The sequence below is a fragment of the Amphiura filiformis genome, chromosome 19 (assembly GCF_039555335.1).
Source record: "Amphiura filiformis chromosome 19, Afil_fr2py, whole genome shotgun sequence".
Lineage (NCBI taxonomy): Eukaryota > Metazoa > Echinodermata > Ophiuroidea > Amphilepidida > Amphiuridae > Amphiura > Amphiura filiformis.
Genome location: NC_092646.1, coordinates 35,038,381 through 35,062,696, shown reverse-complemented (window position 1 = coordinate 35,062,696; position 24,316 = coordinate 35,038,381). Strand labels below are relative to the sequence as shown.

The 24,316-nt window shown below is 34.3% G+C and overlaps 2 protein-coding genes across 2 annotated transcripts in view; one reads left to right on the top strand and one right to left on the bottom strand.

Moving 5' to 3' along the window:
* The window catches only part of LOC140141217 (uncharacterized), a 29,485-nt gene extending 18,811 nt beyond the window's left edge, over nt 1-10,674 (bottom strand). Inside the window, exons 1-2 of the mRNA XM_072163016.1 lie at nt 10,253-10,674; nt 6,616-6,682 (exon numbers count right to left, since the gene is read on the bottom strand). Of these exons, the coding sequence (XP_072019117.1) occupies nt 6,616-6,682; nt 10,253-10,505 (320 nt within the window). The 5' untranslated portion in view covers nt 10,506-10,674. The remainder of the gene's footprint in view (nt 1-6,615; nt 6,683-10,252) is intronic.
* LOC140141218 (uncharacterized) overlaps nt 1-23,438 on the top strand; it is a 32,804-nt gene extending 9,366 nt beyond the window's left edge. The window contains exons 3-10 of the mRNA XM_072163017.1: nt 14,912-15,002; nt 16,430-16,482; nt 16,993-17,106; nt 17,951-18,138; nt 18,741-18,827; nt 19,400-19,493; nt 21,421-21,546; nt 22,633-23,438. Coding sequence (XP_072019118.1) covers nt 14,912-15,002; nt 16,430-16,482; nt 16,993-17,106; nt 17,951-18,138; nt 18,741-18,827; nt 19,400-19,493; nt 21,421-21,546; nt 22,633-22,685 — 806 coding nt within the window. The 3' untranslated portion in view covers nt 22,686-23,438. The remainder of the gene's footprint in view (nt 1-14,911; nt 15,003-16,429; nt 16,483-16,992; nt 17,107-17,950; nt 18,139-18,740; nt 18,828-19,399; nt 19,494-21,420; nt 21,547-22,632) is intronic.
* The last annotated feature ends 878 nt before the right edge of the window (nt 23,439-24,316 follow it).

Here is a 24,316-nt window from a genome sequence, read left to right as displayed (position 1 = left end):
CTTTTACTTCTATCATCATGTATTATGTTTTTGTAGTTTTTATTTTTACCACACATTTTCATTTTTCTATTCAGCCCATTGTCTTCATTCATTTCCTTATCCCTCTCATCTCCATTCATGACATCCCACTTCCTGCCCCAATTCCCAGGAACCACTTATGTCTTCTATTGTCTTGCTTATTTCCTTTTCCTTTATGTCCATGTCACTATATATATGCATGTTTGTGTGTTGTCTTGTCACTTTGCCTTTGATAAAGATCCTGCTAGGATCGAAAGCTCAGGCCCCTAAACTTTGTAATTTTTTTTAAATAAAAATAAAAATTACTTTTCCGTATGTCAATAATTCAGGCTGCAATGGCACTAAAATGAATTTTAATCAAAATACAAACTACATAGAATATTTAGAATTGATCATTATGGCATTTTGGGTATAAAAAATTTGAGAATAATGAAGTTGCCAAATTCAAATAGACAGAACAAACAGTTTTATATTATTATTTTAGTAAAATCATTCCATATTTTCATGCAGCAATATTCTATTAACTCGTGTTTGACAGTTCCTATGAACTAAAACACTATCAATACAATGTTAACTATAATTTAAGTAGGGATTCGTGGGTAACCAAAATGTTCGTGGGTAACACATATTTGAAGGTATGTATTGGTAAGCGGCAAAATAGAAAATATTACAGAATGTTGGAAACCATCATGCGGTTATTCCTCCATTGTGTTTCAATGATTCCCGTTTCTCTAACCAATTGCATTTACCCAAAATATGGTAATTTAGGATAATCAATCAAAACTTCATGAAACAGCTTCAGTATACATTCAAGAGGACGCTATTAAACAGGACTGTTTTGGAACCTATTGCGCATGTTTTCAAAATGTTAAGATGCATAAGAAACATATAATTTACGAGTAAATCCTTGGATTCGTGGGTAACGCCGAATTCGTGGGTAAAGCTATAAGTACTATAGTACCGTTTGGGGTTTGCGTTTCTTAGGTGCATAAACTGTAAGTACTGTAAAAATTATAGCATACCCATGGCTTGAATATGTGCTGATTTAAACTTAAAATATACAATCTCCTTGTTTTTCAAGGTTAGCATCTATTCGGGATTCGTGGGTATCAAAAGTTTAAACCGTCGTAGGTTCTTTTTGAAAGCGCTGAACGTATTTTTACGATTTACAATTTTAAGCGCTTGTCAAACTAAATTCAGTGTCCAAAGTCATTAAATGTTAATTTAAGTTATGGCAATTATATTTGCTGGACTCGTGGGTAACAGTTGATACGTGGGTAACGTCAAATTTGATTTTATGGAATTTTATGGGTAAAATGTATTTGCATAAAATAATCACTTGGACCTCAGAATTATACAACGAAACTTCGTTTCATGATATAGCCATTTATGGCATATTCACTTAACATTTTTCAGAACGATCATTTAATTTTTGATACGCGGGTAACAAAATTATTAGCCAAATTGACTTAATGGCCTCTAGAGTCCACAAACTTTGGTGGAATTCAATCGTTTTACATATGATGAGAGATCATGCAAACGTCTTTCTAACGGAAATAATTTCATTTTGATTGAAGGACATTCAATGACATATATGGTGCTTTATCTTTGAATTCGTGGGTAACGCCAATTCATTTAAGCCATCATAACTAGTCCCCTGGTATGACTTGCTAGTAAAGGTCTATATGCTCAAAGAGACCACATTGGACGTGACATGATATGCTCCATCAATAACGTAATTTCCTTTATTAATGACATTTTAAAGTGGAAAGTTAACATAGAGAGAATTTTGTCCCGCTTTGGCTGGAATTGACCATATACTGTTTGATTTAGAGCTTTTGTTTTTAAGTGTCAATCAATTTACTGAAGCATACCAACATTTACTTGGTCCAATATCTATACATCGAGCCATAGACAAATTAAGAGCAATTTTTCCAGACTTTGTTATAAGACCAATTAAAGGTTTCAAAATCTGTTTTATTTTTATTGGGATAATGTTGGCGCATACTTTTCCATGCACTGTGAATGTGTAATCGTTTCATGAGGTTTTTTGATCTTTTTATCTGACAAACAGAAATTGTCAGGATGTTACACATTTGGCTATAGTATCTTGTGGCAACATATTATCAACATGTTTTTTATTAAATAAATCCTTCGCCCACTTGTATCACACGCCCCCTAAATATGGTACAATCTTAGCGATAGTGACTGCTATGATACCTTCTGCATGTTCTGCGATGCCCAGGTTTAAAAAAACATCCTTAACATGATAACATGTCTTACGCATGTTTACAGCATATATTATGTCTATCATGCACTCAAATCTTTGCAAATCGGCTTAGAAGGAGGTGATGTTTCACATATTGTCGCATTTATTAAATATAAATGGAATAAGACCCCAGAATAAGACTTCCATTTCACAGATTGTCGTACTTGGGTGTTATATATTCAATATGCTTTTAGAATGAGAAGAAAACACATGTTATTGTCATCTTTGTTCAAAATATATATTTTGCTCTCATCAATGTTTATAATACATTTCCATTTTATTTTAAAAGCATATCAAAATTTAATAATTCATTCGTTAATGGGCAAATATGATACTTGTATAATAACTAGGGTATCTTGGGGAAAATGTTATGAGTGCATGGAAAGTGCATATAACTTAATGTGATGAGCTCCGTTCTCAGAAAGCCCGGAACATGCCACAGTATATTAAGCTTTAAAATGACACCAGAATGTTTTTCAATCATGTATAAATAATATACGATTATGATTTAAATTGCCAAGATCTTTTATAAGTAAAGTAATGTAAATTCTGCAATTATATGGATTAAGAAAAGTCAAGAGAAAATTCTAATTAGTGATTAAATAAATATCTTATTTTGAAATTCTTGACTTTGTGTTTGATAGTAATGTGTGGTGGTTGGAAGGTTATCTTTTCTATAGTTCTTGAAGCACGCCGTGTGTTATTTTTTCTGCACTTTACTCCCCCCTTGTCTGTGTGTCTGGTAGTTTTATATTGTGCTTCTTTGATAGTGTTTTATCCAGTTGTTTCAAGTTTTTCTGCTCATTTATTGTTTTATCTTTTTGTAAAGCAAGATGATCAATGGCGCTATAGTCAGTCAGCAGTCACCCAGCAAACACAAAACAATTTTAAAAACGTTATAAGCAAGTTATACACGTGTTTTGATTTGGTCAAAACGTGTTTTTTTTTAAACAAAATTTAAAATTGAGTGTTATGATAAGGGCATTAATACGCTTTGTAGAAAGAAACACTATTAATATTTTTTAAATGTTGGTATAATGTTAAGTTAAAATATTTTTGACAAACATTTTTACAAAATACTTTGTTAATACTATTACAATATTTTGCATCAACTTGTCCAAAATGTTTCAGAATGTAAACGTTTTATACCATTTAAATACCCTTTATATAACTCCATATAATCCAAACATTTCCCTTAAAACGTTTTGTGGTTTTCTGGGCAGTTCAGGTTATTACGTTAGTTTAATATGCATATGATATTGAAAAAGGCTTTTTATCTTGGAATAGGGTCTGCTGACATGCTCCGGGTTTCACGGAAACAGGTATATATGCAGAGGATTCAAAAGCAACACCTTAAGTGTCATACAACACTTGCTAAAGTACCATGCAGTTCTGGCTTGCTAGCCGAATTTCGAGCACACTTGTTGTGACAAATAATATATTGTAGCAACAAGCTCCGAGTAATTTTGAGAGGGTTGATAAACGACTCTTCAAGGGTCATCTGTCGGGGATGAAAATAATGTATGAAGTTAAAAATATCGTGCCGTTTAAACAACACAGCGAGCGATATAGCGTAGAGAATATGTAAATATATTCAGGAGAAAATAGAGAATTCAAAATAGAAACAGTCTGAATAATCTGGCATAGATATCCATCGGATATGGGACCACCTTTTTATTTAAATTTTGTAACGAATACTGATGCAGGAAATTTACATCTTACAGTGCAAGTCAGCTGTTCCATTTAAAATCCACACTCCCCTTGTGGAAAATTTTGGAAATAGCTGTCACGGGGAAGTATGGATTTCAAATGGAATGAGCACATTAGGTAGCTCCATTTGAAGCTCATCGTCCCTCTGTGGAAGATTCGGATTGAATCTCTTTCAGAGGGTATATGAAATTAAAATTGAACTGCCTTATGTGCCAATTCTATTCGAAATTCTTACTCCCCTGTGGAAGATATTTCCCAAATCTTCCACAGGGGGAATGTGGATAAACGGAATAGCCAAATGGCTCTCATTATTTAAAAACGTATTTTGAGGACAGGTGTTAGGAGTTAAAAGCAATACAATTAAAGTGATTAAACTGGTGACAGGGAAGTATTGCCGTACATGAATAAGGAGACTAAAAGCACTCTCACCCAAACAGTATACAGGATATTTCTCAAAGCGTTTAAAATTTAAATATTGTTTTCCACTAGGGATTTCCAAAATTTTCTTTACGGGTATGAAGCATGATATTGGGCTAGTCAGGATGGTTTTTTTCTGTGTGATTTAGAGCTTCCATTTTAAAGTTACATTCAATGTATTGGAACATGCCAGAATTCACCTGATTCACCTGGCCTGATTTCTACACATTGAGCCATAGGCAATTCAAGACGTATTGATCGAACCACGCGAAGTATGGGAAAAGGGACTAACTAGACTTTTCTAATATTTATATAAAATCACCATATATTTGGACATAATTGCGTAGGGTAATTATTCCGCCTTCATGTGACTTTATAAAATTAAACAACGAGAGCCCTTACATTGTTAATTTGTTCTTTGGACTATATCGACACACGTTGTATTGTAGATACATTATTCACTGTAAAAATACCCGGATTTTTAACGCGACGTATTTCTCGCGCTGTTGTGTCAAAATAATGTGTCATTAACACTTCAATGAGTTTATTTCCGTAATTTACAGGTATATAAAAGTAAATGAGGCGTTGCTTACGATTAACACTACAACGCGTTTACAAGGGTATGGTATTTATATTTATGTTGGTGAGTTAATACTTTTTATGAAAAAAATACCCTCATAAGTTTACGCGTTGACGTGTTAATCCTATACAATGCCATCTATACTTTTAAGTGTAAAGTACGGAAATAAACGTGTTAAAGTGTCACAAAAGTGTTATCCGAATATTTTTACATTGGCGTGTGAAACGGAACACTTATTTTCTTTGAAAATCTGAATAGTGCAAATAATCTTAGTGCAATAATAGTCTTTAAAAACTTTTAAAATGTGTCGGGGTTCTATAAATATTACGTCAAGATAATAAAAAAAACACTTAAAACTTGAATTTTATTTCCAGTGTCTTGTTATTATAACAGTCAGAGAAGATGTGTGGAAAATATCTGCGTCTTCTGTGCTACAATAGATTAGCATACAAACACAATGTTACGAATTGCAAAATGCTGTTCAAATTCGCAATTAAGCGTGACGATCACAAACCAAATCTCTCAAAGCTTTATAGGACAACAGGCTGTTACTCTATAGAAAGGAGGTAAACAAGTGTTCACGTTTAATACATAAAATCGTGTTAAGGGAACAAGGCATTTAGGTGTATTCTACCATTGTGTACACAGATTTAATAAAGAGATGTTATTCAAGGCAGATTGTGCATTATCCAAACCGTTCAATGCAAAAGTAGATGGATGGTTAATGCAATGATACCTTAAAAGTATGTTTCAACTATATTTTAAATGCGTATTTATAAATACGCTCGTGACCCATGGGCACGACATACCAACACCAGCAAGCATGACCAAATCATCATGCCATTGACCACTATGCAGAAAAGGATAGGAACTCTTTAGATAAATATCATCAAATTTAAGTATTTATTGAATAGCAAAATTATTACAAATGGGGGATTCCGACTTTGTGTTAGGTTATCAAAAACAACATTTTGAAAGTATTTGCAGACGGAAAAATATTTATCGACGGAAACGTTTACAATATAATCACAAAGTTGAACAAAATAGACAATTTTGCTGCACAGTCAGTGGCGTAGCCAGGATTTTAGAACCGAGGGGGCACAACTTCTTGTAAATGTACCAACGGAAATATTTTTTACCGACGGAAGTTGTGATTTGTTGACCCAAAAATTTTTTGCATGGTTTGAAAAAGTGAAGAGCAAAAAAAAAAAAAAAAAAAAAAAAAAATATAGGCGGTACTAACATAAAAACACCTAATTTTTATGTGTAATTCACAATTTTTAATCATTTTCTTTACAATTCTCCCCTTTTTCCTGTCACCCTGGGTGAAAAATAGTCTATTGTTAACCCATTTTTTTTTCAACAACGCCTTCCGTCTACCGACGGCCTTACATAAACCGACGGCCATGACGAGCGGGGTGCACAGTAGTCTCGTGTTGTTTACCGCCTTTGCATTCAAATGTACAGGCAGACCCCCGCTGTGTAGAAGGTCTACATGCTGTTATGGCAGCGAGGAGGTGGTCACGTGCGTATTTATAAATACGTTTTTATAAATAAAGTCGAAGCATACTGCCTAAGAAAGGGGGTTTGACGCCCGCGAGACAAAAACATTTATACTTACAAATAGTTGAGTCTGTTACCTTCGTCGTTGAGTCGTATTGTCCAAATTTGAGAGTCATAGTGCAAATCTGTAATTTGCAATAACAAATAAACAAGAAGGAAAATAAATACATAAATAAATAAATACATAAATAAATAAATAAATAAATAAATAAATAAATAAATAAATAAATAAATAAATAAATAAATAAATAAATAAATAAATATGATTTTAATAGTCGAAACAAATTTTAATTATTTCAAATATTGTTACTTTCCTTGAGATACATACTGTATATTTAAATTTTGTTCATTTCTGAAGTGAAGTAACTTCGAGGAAAAGGATTTGCATAATATGAAATTTAAATGTAACACGACCTTTTGACTTTGGAATCCTGTCATGTCACCTTATATGACGGACTAATTATCAGATGAAAGTCGGTAAAACTCGATATGCCTGGCGAATTAACAAACCGCGAAACTGATTAATTAGTTGTAAGACGATTTAAAACGGAATGAAATTAACTGGTCTGCATATGGCTGAGGACACCTTCATGCAAGTGTTTTCCCCACTTTGGATCTAAACCTAGCTCGTGTATGAAAATAATCTTATCTAAATAGAAATGTATAAAAAATATAGGGAAAATACATTTAGATGACCTTAACATACAGCTTGCGACACCTGTTTGTCTTGTTTGTTATATAAGTAGAATTCAATTGTCCAAATAGGTGGTATTTGTGCGAACTTTTTTTGCGTTTGTTTTTGTGCATGATAGATGTGTATATTTTTGAGGGGTATTGGTGATGGTGATGTGGAGGTGGAGGCTGGTGGATGCTTGGGTGGGGGTGTGTGTATGTAGTAGGTTTATATGTTGGGAGGGTGCAGGAGTGTGGGTAGTGTATGGGGTGAGTGTGGGGTTGGTGTGTGTAGTGCATAATTTAGGCCTATAAAAATGATGTCTATGGTTGGGATGTATGTATGGGTGGGATGTATGGAGGTGCGTCTTCATGAAGGTAGAGGGGTGTTCGTGAAACTTTAGACCAGCTATATCCCATAGTCATACTAGCTGCAATTGGGGAGCTATAACTAAAATGAATATTAAATTCCAGTCGTTATATTAACCCAATTCTAAAAGTCTATATTGTGAAATGTACCCACAAAAAGTCCATTCAAAGATTCAAGGATGTAAATTGTACCCGATTTATATTACAAACAACACAAAAATGACAAAAGAAATAAGGGGTAATTACACTATATATATTACCCCTTCCTTAAGTAAACCCTACCGTTGCCTAAGGCGATAAATTTGCCATCTGAGAATTTCGAAACGTAGTTTAACAAACATTCAACCTCTTTCCTTTGCGCACCTTTCATTCAACACGCATATTTTGGGGAGTTAGTTTCTTGCCAATTGTTTATGCACCTGAGGTAGTGCAAAGTCCTGTATTATTTGGGTTGTAATGTGGAACTGAACAAGACCTATTTTCTGAACATGCCATATTGGTCATTATAATGTAGTACAGACGCCAAGGGTTATGTTGAGGGTGTTTTGTGTGTCATGATTATGTTAAACAGATTTTATCACCTATACACTTTTATGAATTATTTTAACATCACTTTAATAAAAAATAATAATAATATATCAAAACACCAACATTTAGTTTCAGGGAAATGCTACAAATGATCCCAGCAAACACAAAACGTTTTTAATAGCTTATATTTTGGATTTTTGGACTTGGTAAAAAATGTTTTAATAACATTAAATGTCGGGTTATATATACCCAGCAAACACAAAATGTTTTCAACATCATTCGCAAATGGTTATAAAAGGTTGTCAGAAAACGTTTAAATGTCGGGTTATATAAAGGGTATATTAAGAGTATAAAACGTTTTCATATCCTTAAAAAACATTTTTTGATAATCTACTGCTCAGCAAATAAAAATGTTTTACAGAAAACGTTTAAATGTCGGGTTATGTAAAGGGTATAAAAACGTTTTAATAACATTCCAAAAACATTCCTGAAAACTTGATACAAAACATTCTAAACAGAATGTTATTTTGGGGTTGAAAAAATATTTTTCGAAAAATGTTTGCCCAAAATATTTTCAATAACGTTTTAAAAACGTTATTAAAAGGTTTTGAAAAAAACATTTTAAGAACATTTCTGTGTTTGCTGGGTTCAAATATTTTAACATAATGTTATTTAAGTATTGACACAACATTTGGCAAAAATGTTTGCAAAAATAGTTTACAATAACATTTTTTGAAAACATTTAAAAATATTGTTGTAGTGTGTTTTCATACAAAACGATTTAAAACGTTATCATGACCTTTATATAACCCGACATTTTAATGTTATTAAAACGTTTTACCTAAACCAAAAGCCAAAATATAACTTATTTAAAACGTTTTTAAAACGTTTTTGTGTTTGCTGGGTAGGCAATGAAAATGTTTTAAAACGTTTTGTATGAAAGCACACTATAAAATATTTTTAAAAGCTTTCAAAATGTTATTGTAAAATAACTTTTGCAAACATTTTTTGCCAAATATTTTGTTAACACTTTTAAAGTAACATTATGTTTTATATACCTTTTATATATCCTATATAACACAACATTTAACGTTTTCTGGCAACCTTTTCTAACCTTTTGCGAATAATGTCGAAAATGGTTCACACAGCATTTTAACAGGAACAATATTTCATAACTTTATATGTATTCAAAACTACTAAAACGATTAAACCTATCTGCTTATCTCATGATATCTTAAACCTTATATTTTATGAGTCTTGATTTCCAAAGTACTTCTACTTCTGTTCATATCGTCAAGCAGCTGAATGGTAGATGTGTGCAACTTTTTTCTGAGAGGGTTTATATAGGTCTAAACAAGCCAAACGTGGGATGGAGAACAATGGTCTTAAAATACCTGTACATATAACATTAAGGGAAAAGACATTCCTCGACCAGCGTCTTGAGAATGGGCCTTACATAAACATTTGAAAGGCCCAATTTGTAACCATTGAATGCGTTCATAAACGCATTGAAATTAAAAGCCAACAACCGGTGGCTAAGGAAAATAACGTGAGAATTGAGAAAGTATACGCGTATAAAGTCATGCAAAACAGCAATCACAATAGAGTAAATTTACTATTTTTTGTCAAGTTTGCCCTGCTTATTATAATTTTATATACAATCAAGCGAGTGACCTGAAAAGTAGCATTGTGTTGTACATGTATAATTAATTTGTAGGGCACTTGAAATAATGATTGTGGTACTTCATGTTATTCAAAGAGATTTACCTAGGATACTCATCTGCTCTTCTTTATCTCGTCTTTCCACTTCCTCCTCTTGACCTCTTCTTCCTCCTCTTTTACCTTCTTCTCCTCCTCCTTCGCCTCCTCTGCTCCTTTTACGGGTATTTACATCAAGTTGTTCATTCTTTGTCTATGTGTTTGTCTTCTTCTTGTTTCTTATCCACTTTACTTTTTATATCTTTTTTACGGGGCTTGTTTGGTAAGAGTAGTATATACATATTTAGAGAATATGTCTTTGCATCGCCATTTCAACCTTCCCGTTACCAAGGAGTTGTCCTCCATGTTGTCCTATAGCTATTGTTGCTCTAAAATTTAAAAGAAAACAATATGTCTTGCAAGCTTACCTTGATAAGACGTTCCTTTTGTCACACCTGTTCTTCTACCTGATCCGCCTACTTGCACACGATAATCCACTCCGGAGTATGAACCATCAAGTGATATATTTATAGGTGTGTCATCCTCTCTGGTATAATTCAATATCGCCATTACTAATCCAGCCGCAGCTACAATCCCAACAATTAGAGCCAGGAAGCACAGGAGAACAAATACACTACTGCTAGTATTCTTCTCGCCATTACGAGCTCTTCCTTCCCCCATTTCAAAATTGCAAAAATTGGCCACTGTAAAATATTATGATGTACAATTCCGAACAAGTGTAAATTTTATTGCGTATCCGTCCAGTACATGTGTAAAGCAGTGTTAGGACTCACGATACACGCATAAACCATCTCGATTTAAGACTTGTAAGAGAGTGTCACTGACCGCTCATTGCTAAGAAAAGGCTATTTACTCGTAACTGGAACTGAACATGTTCAACTTATAGGGACTTTATTAACATCCTATGTAAGACGATAATCCTCAGTTCTAGTTTCAGATATTGATGCCGAAGAATTGCTTATTAATAAAGGAATGTTTATTATTATTATTATTATTATTATTATTATTATTATTATTATTATTATTATTATTATTATTATTATTATTATTATTATTATTATTATTATTATTATATTATTATTATATAAATAATTACTAAGTCTAACGTAACGTCTATTGCCACTGTTTCAAATGTGAGAAGGTAGTAAAGAAGGCTCTATATACAATTTTAATTTCAGATTTTTGCCACAACATCCAGAAAATCAATTCATCAATATAGTTTGATTGTCTGAGAGAATATTAATTTCATTTTATCCGTGAATTATCATGAGTATAAAATAAAATCAAGTTTCAATACCCTTCAATGTATATATTTATAACAAAACTGCATATAGATTGACGTTCATACTCTTAAAGGCTAAATAATCGGCAGAGTGTGTCCTATCATTTCCATATTTCAATTAACTTTTCATTAAATTCAGAACACACTTGCAAGTACGGCTATTCCACTTGAAATCCAGACACCCCCGCTACCCCTATTGAAGACATGACCTTAATCTCCCACACGGGATGTAGATTTAAACTGGAGTCACACATTCGTGTAACCCACATGAAATTCACACTCCCTGTTCGGAAGATTAAGGTAAAGTCGGCATACGGGGTGTAGTGGATTTCAACTGGAATAGTCTATTACATATCATAGCATTCGGGGATCAACATGTCAAATTATTTTGTTCAGTAAGATTACGTTTGAGTTGCTTTTTGTGTGACTGCTTCATTTAACACCCCATGGTATATTGCTTCCGAGCATTTAAGAGGGATAGAGAAGGGGGGATACTGACTGACAGATACCGAGACACATATTCACTATAGTAACGTTATTCCCGTTATTACATGTGTGTCGGAGTTCTGCGCTCATTGCACCCTGCCTTGACAGCATGTTCAGTTGTAAATATATAATCATCAGGATGGGGAACTATGAAGAAAGTTTGTATCTCCCAGCTCACACAAATATGTTTCTAAAATGTGATGCGATCAAGCAAAATCACTCGGAACTCGGAAATATTGATTTTGAGATTTAGGCATACAAAGTAGTATTTCCTTTTATTTCCAGTTGTTTTGGGAAAACTTTAATTACTTATATCTTTGGAACTGGGTTGTTCAATTTCATGGTGTTAAAATCCAGATTTGTAAATACTTTTTACTATCCTATAAGAAACCGAAAATTTAACATTTCCGAGTTCCGACTGATTTTGCTTGATCGCATCATAAATGTTACAAACGTTTTGGTTAAAACTTTTCAGAACATTTAAAATATCGAGTTATACAAAGGTCGTTTGATAATATGAATTATTACAACAATATTTTGTCAAAATAAGATGTTATTTTAAAATAACACTATGTAAAAATATTTTGCATTCAGTTTGCTAAAATATTCAATATTGAGTAAAACAAAGGTCATGAAAACAAATTAAAATGTTTGATAATATGGACAAAAATCATTGCAACAATATTTTGTCAAAATGCAATGTAATTCTAAAAGAACACTTATGTAAGAATACAAGTAAAACGTTTTCTGAATTTCAAAACGTTTTTATACCCCTTATATAACCCGACATTAACCTTTTTTATGTGAAACGTTTTGTTATATTAATTATATCACGTTGTCATTTTCAAAGACATTTCTTGTTTCGAGTCCATTCAAATTACGCCGATTTAATGGATTCACAATTTCATGCGGGGGAGGGGGCGACTTGTATAAAACCCACTGAACTTGATCAAAAACGAATGTGCACGTGAATTATATTCAAAGGATATTTTTTTTTAATCTTTCCACAAGACACAAAGTGCCCTGTGCTTTTATTTTCATTATATATTTTCAAAATCACAAGAATCAATACAAAACACACAAGAAAAATCACAAGCAGCATCAATATAAAAAAGTGACATCATTATTAAAGTCTACTTTACCAAATACATGTAATTTAACACTGTCTTCAACACAGCGCAGTACATACACAAAAACAAAATTAAAGGTCAAATCTCCACTTTTTATAATGAGCAGAAAGTTTACCCTTTTTTTTAGCAATGTAATACTCGGTTTCCCTGTTATTTTTAATATACAGCGTGTCCCAAAAGTAACTTAACATTGTGAATTTGCCATATCTCAAATATTTCCTACTTCATACCAAAATGGAGAACATATTCACATAGATTGATCTTTTAGAATTATTCTGATACCAAAAACAGCATTATTGATGACCCCTTGACCTTACTGTGCGACTGTACATATGTGTGTATCAAACCCACAAAAGCAAGCTCATAAAAAAATTATGTTCTTTGTTCAAGCACATGAATGATGTGCTTCCCTCATCTCAACAATAGAGTTGGTTCACTCACTGCACACGCTACAATTAGGTATGAACATTCATGGATTACGTGGCCTAGCGTAAGCATGACTGCTGTTTTAGATTATAATTAGGATATATTGGCAATATTAAACTTTACTTTAAAACAGTTGAAGTGAAGATGAATTTCCTATAGATCAAAGGATTCAGATTCTTTGCGGAGACAAAGTCGGAAAAACTCACTCAAGCAAAGTTTAGGGAACATTTTAATGTAAAGTATGCACCCAGCCGAAATACAATTCAGCAACTAGTGCAGGAATTCCTATCAACTGGATCTGTTCATGATCTACTTCGGGCAGGACGTGGAAGAACAGGAAGATCGGCTACAAACATCGATGTCATACGAAGAGTGGTGGCGAAGAGCCCAAGACGATCAGTACGTCGACTTTGAATGGAGAACAACGTACCGCGTACAAAATCCTCAGAAAAGATCTTGAGCAGTTTCCATATAAAATCCAGATAAAACAGGAAATGAAGATTACGCATTGAAAACAAACAAACAAACAAACATAACAAAATTAAACAAAACAGATTTGAAATCGATAACACGTTATATGGTGTTATCACGTCTCAAATGACGAGTTATTTTGCGTTTATAAAAGTGGGTTTTACGGTACGGTAGATATCCGTTAATTTCATGCAAAATGGTCATGACCACATAAGCATATTTGGTATCATAACATTTCTAAAAGAATTATCTACATACTGTGCAATTTTTGTAACAACACTATTAATACAACGCAAGTTATGGCCAATTCACAATGTTAAGTTACTTTTGGGACACCCTGTACTTTACAAAGGAGATTTTAAGGTTGACCTGTTAAAGAATGAAAATAAAGTTGTTTTGACACCGTGTGTCTATTATCGCCGTAATAATACATGCAGAACACGATGAGATACCTTCATTTTTGCGTCAAACAAATCGGGCGTTCCGCCTCCTTTGTTGTTCCACTTAAAATAATGATGACCTCGTATTCTATCAGGCGATAGATACACTGCTCGTTCTAGAAAATGTCTGTTAATGCCTGGCTAAATAGCAGGCATACCTCTACATTTCAGCGTATATCAGCAATTTCCATAACTATCTTAGATATAAATGAAGTTAATGAATGAGCTTTTGAAAAAAAAAAACTGCGCATCCACACAAATATTTTGTAGTTAAATTCAAATTTGGTAATTTAATGGCCTAAGATGTCGATCCTTACGCACTATAGTTTAGTTGGAAGGAGGGCCTAGCGTGCACCCCGGAAATATACTAGATCAAAAAACGTGCCTAGAAAAATATAAGCTATGTAACAGGAATCAAATTTTATACAACCGTGTTGAAATTTCAAAATTGCTCAGATATTTGCCAAAGCATTCTTCTGGTCATAACGATTCAGAAAAAGTATAGTTTGACCTATCTGCGACTTACCATTCTTGATGTATAAGCAGAAACGTCAACATTGGGGAGTGGTCGGTTTTATTGGCCACACAGTAATCAAAAGCTAAAAGTGTCCCGATTTCAATGAAAGTGTTAGTTTTTGACCATGTGTGTGGCCAAAACAAAAAGCCTAACCATCCTTGTATACTTCAAATGGAATTACTAATTCAGGTAAGCCCATTTGAAATCTACACCATAGGGGGTGTATTGATTTCTACTGGAAATAGTCCATTTAGACATATTTAGTCCAATTAAATATATTAATATGACACTTGTCCTTTGTTCGTTTCTTATAGGAGAAGAAGTTGGTCGCCCCTACTTACACTATGATCCACGAATCTGGACATTCAATCAAATCTTCTCGTCTCCTATTAAACAGATTTATGCGTAAGTAACATTTCAACTAAAAAGACTAATTCGCTTCTAGAATTCTGACAACTAGACAGAAAATGCCGTACTGCGCAGATCGGCAACCAATCACGTCGCGCTAATGTTCTGACGTCAGACGCGAACTAGTCTTTTTTATCTCTGTCTTTCATTATAGAATAATACCACTCTGTCATTTACGTGATTAACCCTTGAACTACTGAGTCATATTTTGTAACACGGACTTCAAAGGGAGGTTGTTGCACCCCCCAAAAAAAAACAATTATAAATATATAGATATACCGTTATATTTGGTACCAATGTATGGCCATGAGTCTCTTCTATTCAGTGAAACCAAAATGTGAGCGCGCCCGTACCGTGCAAATTTGCCAAACTTGATTTTCGACTACATATTCTATGAACATGCGATTTTCACCGATAAAACTAAGAGGTAAAATCAATAGCTCTTGAAACAATTTTATAAGAGCGAAATGAAAATCATGGATTTACAGCATATACCAATGGTGGTTTGATTTGTCACCAAAGGCCGTTATTTTTCAATTTGATCAGCCAGCAACTTTCATGTAACACTGATTTCGTTAATTATTGTGAAATAACAAAGCCATTAGAAACCATTTATCATGTTTAGAACCAGAAATTTAATATTTGAGGCGTCTTTGTGACTGTTTTGGTACTCATTTATTTTAAAAGTTCGTGTCATCACCAAACGCCCCTTTAGGTCCAAACATTCCGTCTGTCACTCAATGACCTTATATGTATTTTGTACGTTTTCTCTCATAGAATAAAAAAAAATCTTGCTCTCATCCAATGACATAATCCCATATTTGATATGTCGCTCTCACTGAATGACCCTTACAGTGAAAGTATTAGCCCTACACCTATCCATTTCGTATTGAAGTGCCCCTGGATGCTCCTTGGAAAGCAAATATTTTGGCCTGGCATGTTATGACCAACCGACTGAAGCATTTATTCATCTATTGTGCCCGATTGGTCGATTGGAGTGCTGACAAAAATGTTGCCAATCAGTATTCATGAAGTCGTGAGATCGACACCTATAATTGTACAAATTAGATAATTCTATACATAATAGGTGTGTAATAACAATGGTACCACTTTCTCAAGAAGTGCACTTACACATGGCTTTGTTGTGTTCACTTGAATCTCGGCAGCTGTGTAAAGCGTTAATATGCTGTCGGGTCAGTTATCAATTTAATGGCGAAACCCTTTTGTTCGAAATAATGTCGGCAAATGAAATCTGTATTAAAGAAGAAATGGATTACGTAATCTATCATGTCTCCATGTTTATTCAACCTCCATGGTTATGACACTTAATTTCAATTACTCCACCATATATCAGCCATCCCTAGCATAACTTTCGTCTGTAGACATTTGACCACAACTTTAATGAATATAATATTATTTTGTAGAGACCCAGAAACAAATCAGTTGGCAGGATATAATGTGGATGTCGTCAATGAAGGTAAGCAATCAAACTTTTTTTTTTTTTTTTTTTAGTTTTTTGTTTGTTTGTTTTGAGACAGCATGTACTTGTTCTCTAGGCCACTGCGAAATACATTACATGTTCTTATTTATAACCAAACTGAGGAAGCCATTGAAAGACTATTGAATTCAAAGACTTTCATTTCATTTCATTTTAAACGAGCCACCTTGAAATTATAATGAGAGACAGAGATAAAAAGACTTTATTGCGTCTGACGTCACTGTCAATCAAATTCCCTACGATTCTTGTTTGGTTAATAGCACGTAAAAAGGAAGGCCGATTTATCTGGTGCCGATCGGAGAAAAGGAATAGCAGAAAATGGCGAAAAATTACGTACTTTTACAAGGCAAAAAGCAACTAGCCATTGTTGACATGGTGCCTTCGCGTTCAGCAAGTCATTTGTAAACAAACCGTGCTCGAGACAGATGACGTCAGACGCGAAAAAGTCTTTTTATCGATGTCTTATTATATTAATGTATTTACTTTCAGTATGCAGGATTGCAGGGAAGAATTGCTCAATCTTGCAAGGCGCCTTACTGGATTGTTGGGACAATAACTTACCACAAAGAGCATTAATGGGAAAGTGGGTTGATGCCTGCATGTGTACGTATTATAAATAAAACAGATTCCCTATTACATTGGAGTGTTGAGAAAAGGTTAGAAAAAACCACGTGGTAATATTTCCATAAACTACATTTGTATTTCATCAACAAAATATTAGTTTTTATTATCAAATTTGTCCCCTGGTAATTTTCAGCAGAAAAAATGAGAAAAGAAAATCGCAGTTTGGTGTCATTCCGTCGATCGTGACTGAGTTCGTTTCTGCTGCTATGTTATGACCATCCCGTACGCCATGTACCCTGTTATCAAGGTTAAAGGTTACTCCAAATGAATATGGAACGCACAACGTTCTTATTAAGGGGCGCGCCATTTGATTACCAGGCGGAAGGATGGGAGTTTGAAAAAAAACTTCGCCCATAAGTCAGATGCCAAAAAAAATTGCCTCACTGATGGGTGAAAAAAATTACCCCACCCAACTCTGTATAAAGGTATACATTAAAATTAGTCGCCTGAAGACTGTGAAAACAAATTCCGCCGGACCCAAACTCCCATGCCCCCTGAGAATGATAGATTGGAATGTTTGATACCACTTCAATCTCCATTAACCTAAGGAGTTAATGATACCAGAAAAGGTGGGGGGCAAAATGTGTAACGAATTTTCTGCCGATTGTGACTTAGAACAAGAGAAACGTTTTGCACCTCAAAGAAAAAAAGGTTTGAGGATTGTTTTTCAGTGCAAAAACGGTGCAATTAAAGCACATTCCAGCCAATTTTAAGCTAGGTAAAAAAAGCAAATGTCATCATCATTACCAGCATCAGTATTATTATCATATCCATGATCACCACCATCAATATTATCATTATTAACATGATTTCTATTACGCAGCCTTTTCACATTCATCAATTAGAGCACGATCAGTGGGGTTCACAGATGAGATTTCCCCTCCTCCTGTGCCCTTACTGTTTACTGCTTCAGGTAACCCGAATAATATTGACCCGGAAGACCTGAGTGATGTCAACATTGGATTTCTGGATGCTTGGTGGGCTGATGTCTCCTGTTTCTTTAATGTTGCGGTAAGATTGATTGATTGATTGATTAATTGATTGATTGATTGATTGTTTGATTGATTGATTGATTGATTGATTGATTGATTGATTGATTGATTGTTTGATTGATTGATTGATTAATTGATTGAATAATTGATTGATTGATTGATTGATTGATTGATTGATTGATTGATTGATTGATTGATTGATTGATTGATTGATTGGTCGGTTGATTGATTGATTGATTGATTGATTGATTGATTGATTGATTGATTGATTGCGCGAATAAATGAATGAATAATTGATTGATTGATTGATTGATTGATTGATTGATTGATTGATTGATTGATTGATTGATTGATTGATTGATTGGTTTTGTTGGTTGGTTGGTTGATTCGTCCAAACGCATCACAGTACGCGAACACGATTTTGAATAACGGACTGTGAGGTTATAGAATTGTTTATATATATAGAAGCATTTGTAAATAAACCAAGATTACGTCACCATAAATGTGCAGAATATCACTGTGCACGTTGGCATGGTCAATTGGGGTTCTGGCATTTGTCATGTATTCAGGTATAGATTAACAATTATTTTTATCCGGTAATGTCTTTCCTTGTTTCTTCAGGAGTTTCAACTACCGGAAGACCAGGCTCTGGTCTATACGGAGGATGCGGGTTTGGCCACGATTAGACGTGCACTCGCTAGAGGTCAAGTAAGTATTTTGCAGATTTAGATATGTTTAGACGAGTGATGACGAATACATAAAGATTTTACTGTAGTCAGAAACACAGATTAGAGACTTATAATGGTATTACGCTAGTCACAGTAATTGAATCACGCGCATAATGTAAATCTCGCCGAGATTACATACCCACACGCGTACAACAACTGCGAAAAAGCATTGACGTCACAACCGAACTTGAGGGGAACTAAAGAATAGGAACCTTTGGCACAGTGGATGGTTATCCTGCACATTTTAACGGATATCCGGGGGTGTTTTACTTGACAAGAAGTGTTTGTACGGATTTCGTCAATAAACTTTCTTTTAATAATTTAGAAAGTGTAAGTAAATTTGATTACATTTTGTGTAAACTTGGAAATCAATTGATCACTTGGTGGTCTTGGTAAAGGGCCCCTGGGTCACGTGGAGATTATAACACAAGCTCACTTGTATTAACAGGGTGTTCCCGACTTCCCTATCTTAACAAAATGTGATTACCTTTTCAAATAACCAATACTTACTTATTCACTTATTATTGTATTCTTTAAACTAAATCATTTCAGATCGATGCTATCTTCATGTCCAATGATCTTGAAGGTGTTGCAATTGAGAATGGACTGGAAGCTATCATGACATATGAATCTTGCTTGCTTGGCGGTATGTTACAAACCACGTAATCTGTAGAGATTCATATGGAAAAGTTTCGATACTAAAACGATTTTCTTATATACCATCCTGCGCACAGTTTCCACCTCGATACACCTGAGCACACATTTTTTCGCCCAGAGCTTCCAAGCAGAGAACAACAAGCAGTGAATGTCTCCACCACAGTTTTTCATTACACTATACGGTTGAGTGCATAGCAATGTACGAGCTGTGGAGCTTCTCGCTGAAAAAATAGGCCTCTTTCATTGGTTTTTGCGGAAACCTCAAGTGTTCGATTCATCCAATCAGAATTTATTTACATCAAACGAAAGCTAACACTTTCTCCTTAAAACACTTTTCGTCACTAGGTCAACAGATAACGCAATTCAATGTTATAGTAAGGCGAATGTGGAAAATCTGTTGAAAACTACCTATCCAAGCACATTTTTTGACCAAAATGTAGGTTTTAAAGGTCAAAACCTCAAGACAGTGTTCCTTACAATATTTTTCAAATTTTATGTCATTAAATGAAAAAGCACACTTATACTAGAGTCACTAGAATGAGCAATGATAAATTGCAGATCTTGTGCAAAAAGTTACTATTTTGGCCTGTTTTGTCATACGGTTGTAAATTCAATGAACTATGTCTTTTAAAAAAGAGCACTTATAAATTGATATGAAGCAAAGAGGCCACATACATATATAGTGTTTAGAGTGTATTAGCGCGTAATTTATAGTTCCTTGCTTGTAGATTATTGTATGCTTGTAGCCCAGACATACGTCAAGTCTGTTTTTCCTTACAGAGTCTTCTTTCTTGTCCCTGTGACCTTTATCGTACAGGTTCTTTACACAGCCGTGACGTGACTTTCTTCTCTCTACATTTACATTTGCTCTAGTTCTCACGTCATGCTTACACATATTTTGACCTAACTTTGTCACAAACATCAATGATCATGCCAATACATGTAACATGAAACTCATGGGGGCAAAAGTCACATGGTCAAAAACGTGATTTCAACTCAAAATGCTACTTCTCCCACAAAATAAGTAGGACAATAACGCCACTCAAACACAGATTTGAGGTCAAAGGTCATTAAGGGTTTACTTCCGATGTGTGTAAAACCAAATACCTTTAAAAAACACATGAATTGTGTGTACCCAATGTATATGTAGCATTTTTATTTGCATAATTGGGAGTATGTAATTTACATCTTCGACCTCACTTTCAGTTTTCTGTTTCGCTAACTCCAGCCTAATTGGAGTTAGCAGAGCCAAACGCCGCCAACAGCACCGAAGTGGTCAGTTACGAAAAAGGTGTACTCAACCCGGGTATTCAATCTATGAATCTGCTTGTAGCACAGGGCGATATTGTTTTTACCTATTTCCTATCCTGTTACATCACTTCTACGGCGAAAACAGAAATATATCGTTACTGGTGCTTTTGTCGCTTCACGTGTCATAAAGGGGTGGTTTATAGTTTTCTGGTCGGGGTACTCCCATACAAGAGGCATACGGGGATGTGCCGCTTCAATAGGTTGCTTTCTTGCAAAAAATCCTGAGACATGGGTCCCTAATTTTGCTAGAAAATCATTAGACTTGGGTCCGTTTTTGAAATAAACCCCTTTTCCATGAGCATGACGTGTAGAGCTATATCTTGATCTTTTCGGGGAAAATGGGTCTATATTTCAAAAGAAATCCTTAGATGTGGGTCTATATTTTTAAGAAAATCCTTAGAAATGGGTATCTGTCCATCTGGCTCTTTGAAATGGGTAAGAGTTTCCAGTCTGGAGTCTCACACCCCGTCAAAAATATATCCAGTTACCACCCTCCATCCCACCTACCTCCACCCATCCCCACCCAACCCCGGATTCTGGTATTCGTCAGTTTGAGCAACGACATACAAAATAACTAATTGTCACAATATACCCATTATTTGCAGGAGAATCTATCATGACTCGCAAAGATTCGCTTCTGGAATCGTGGTGGAATCCAGCTTTCGAGATGCTGCTCGACTCCCCGGAGTACCAAGAAATATGCGATAACCTCGATGATCCAGAGGTACATGGTAAGTGAAGTGATAGGACTACTCTGGTTGAAATAAACTACTACCAAAAAGTAATTACTCCCTTTCTTACGAGACAAAATTCAATATATATGCATCAAATTTAAAAAATGAAATAGAAAAAACAAACGAATATTAATTCCGAAAATTCTGATACCTCATTTGTCTGGATAACTCAAAGTTTGTAGCCATGGTGACCCCTTGAATGAAAAAGATGCATTTTCAAAAGTTTCACTAAAAAGCTACCCTAGTCAAAGTACCATTACATTCTCTACATGACTGGTCAGTGATGACCCGCGGTAACCAGTTTAAACGCTGAACACTCTTTTTGCAGTCAGAGAGTGTGGATTTCTAATGGGGTTACCTGAATGGGGGATTCCATTTGAAATATACACCCGTCTAGTTGTTTTGGTTTAAACGTTCGTTTCTCGAGGAGCTGGCTGCGATGGTTGTATATAGGTCGATTAGGCAACTGCGCCTTATATTGAGCTGCGTCCCTGAATGTGGAAAAAGTTTTAGGCCTATAGGATGTGCAGCCAGCGTGATCAGTAAAAATATGTAAAGTGTGCACAGAGGTCTGTGTGTTGGCATCGCGCACTATAAGTCCCCGAATTTATTATTTATTGTTATTATGTAGAACAACGTTGCTTCCACTTGGAGAAGAATGCCAAGTTTGCCTGATTGGCTGCATGTAAGATATAACCCAGGTCATAGGCCCAAATCACATCAAGAAATATAATAGACCCTAAAACCCAGGCCTTAGCCAATCTGATTCTTTGATAGAACTTGAAGTAATCGTGTTTAGATTCTCAACACGAAATCTGGACACGTTCTTGTCCAAAATTGCTTAATCTGAAACATTTAAACATTATCTAAACATATTAAAAACTAAACATATTTATTTAATGCTAAACACTTAATCTTCTAATCATGTTTGCAATTCGAATTATGAGAAACATCGCAAGAATACACTTATATGACTTTGCAAAAGAATGGTTATCCTTTGAGTTTTTATAACTACGAACAGTTTTATAACTAATAGTATTAAATAATAATTGTAATAATCATTTCATATTTCAATTCATACAGGGAACATACCAGGAAGGACGGCCGCTGAAATTTGCATCGACTACTCACCTTAAGCTGGGCGGACATTTTATAAATGAACTTAGAAGAGCAGCAAAACCACTACTTACATTACATTATAGATGTTAAATCTACATCATAATGGTGTTAAATCTACACCACTAAATAAACCTCCCATTGAAATACACTTAAAAATATAACCATTTTTTACTGGAACTATCATGTGTACACCAAATGCTGAAGAATTTAGGGTATTGGTGGGAAGAAAGGGACATTTTACTGTAGCATAAACATGTAGAAATATATTCAAACAGTTAGTTGCATTGTCTGCTCTTCTCTAAGAAAGTAAAAATTCCTATTGGTGATCATTTTATGCTATAATATAAAATAAATTCGCATAAAATAGGCAAAATAAAAAAGTGTTTTGTGTCAGGAGATCGCGCGCGTAGCTTTTAAAAATTCATATTTTCGTGCATTAGAATTTTTCCCATGTTTTGATATTTTTATTTTATTTTTTATTTTGTGCATTTATAAGGGTAAAAGAACAAAAGTGACCAAAATATAATAATAATAATAAAGAATGAGCTAGTGACTTTTGTACTAAGAAAAATGAAAACCGCTTTGTCTTTTTCAATTTTTTCCTGAAACCAACTTTTTATTTGGCCCTATTTTTAAGGGATATTTACTCTTAAATAAAAGTATTTAAGCTAATATTAAAAATGTTGTTACCCACAGTTCTTCGGGTCTTCGCATTATCTTAAAATGAAAAACAAAACAAAAGCAAAAATAAATCCCAAAAGAAATAAAAATGATTAAGTTTGAGTGTCATTGAGTTATTAAGTGATTATGCAACAATGACATAGCAACATCGTGAAAGTAGTTAATAACCATTGTACCAAACGAATGAAGTCCATAATTAAAGCAGCTACTACAGACTCCGAGTATTAGACGTATAGAATAATCGATGAAACATATCTACGTTATTTAATCTATTCCCATTCTATACCCAGTAATGTTTAAGTTCTAACGAATGTTCGATGATGTACAATCGATAATGTGTTTATGTATAATATCGGGTAGAAATATATTATCGGTTTTACGGTATCAAACATTCGTTAGAACTTAAATATTGCCAGAAATAGAATGGGAATATATAAAATAACATAGATCGGTTACATCGATTATTCTACATCCACAAAAAAGTCTGTATAGGGACCTTTATCTTAATTGGGTTCTGAAAAGCTGTGCGACAATTTTGACAAATCACTAATCTGCTAATTCTTTTCAAATTTCTAATGACGGTAACGCTGGTGATTGGGATCTTTAGCTTTCAATTGACTGTATAAATAACAACGGTATTTTTATTGTAGAAGTATGGGAATCTATGACCTACATGTAGGCAAGTAATAGTAAGTGTAGTTAACTCTGCCCTCCGAAATTAACCCTATGGACACTAATCAACATTTCGAGGTCTGTGCTACATAACAAACAATAGACCTGGCCTACTGTATTGTTTGAGAGCTGACTCCTATGGACTCAGATGCAACACGGTTTAAAACGGTCTCTTTTTTTTACACAATAAACCATTGTGACTAAACGCAATGACGTGTGACGCTATAATTTGGTCCATACGTGTAAAACAAAAAAAAGGCTACCCATACACTTTTGCATATTTTCATTTTGTCAA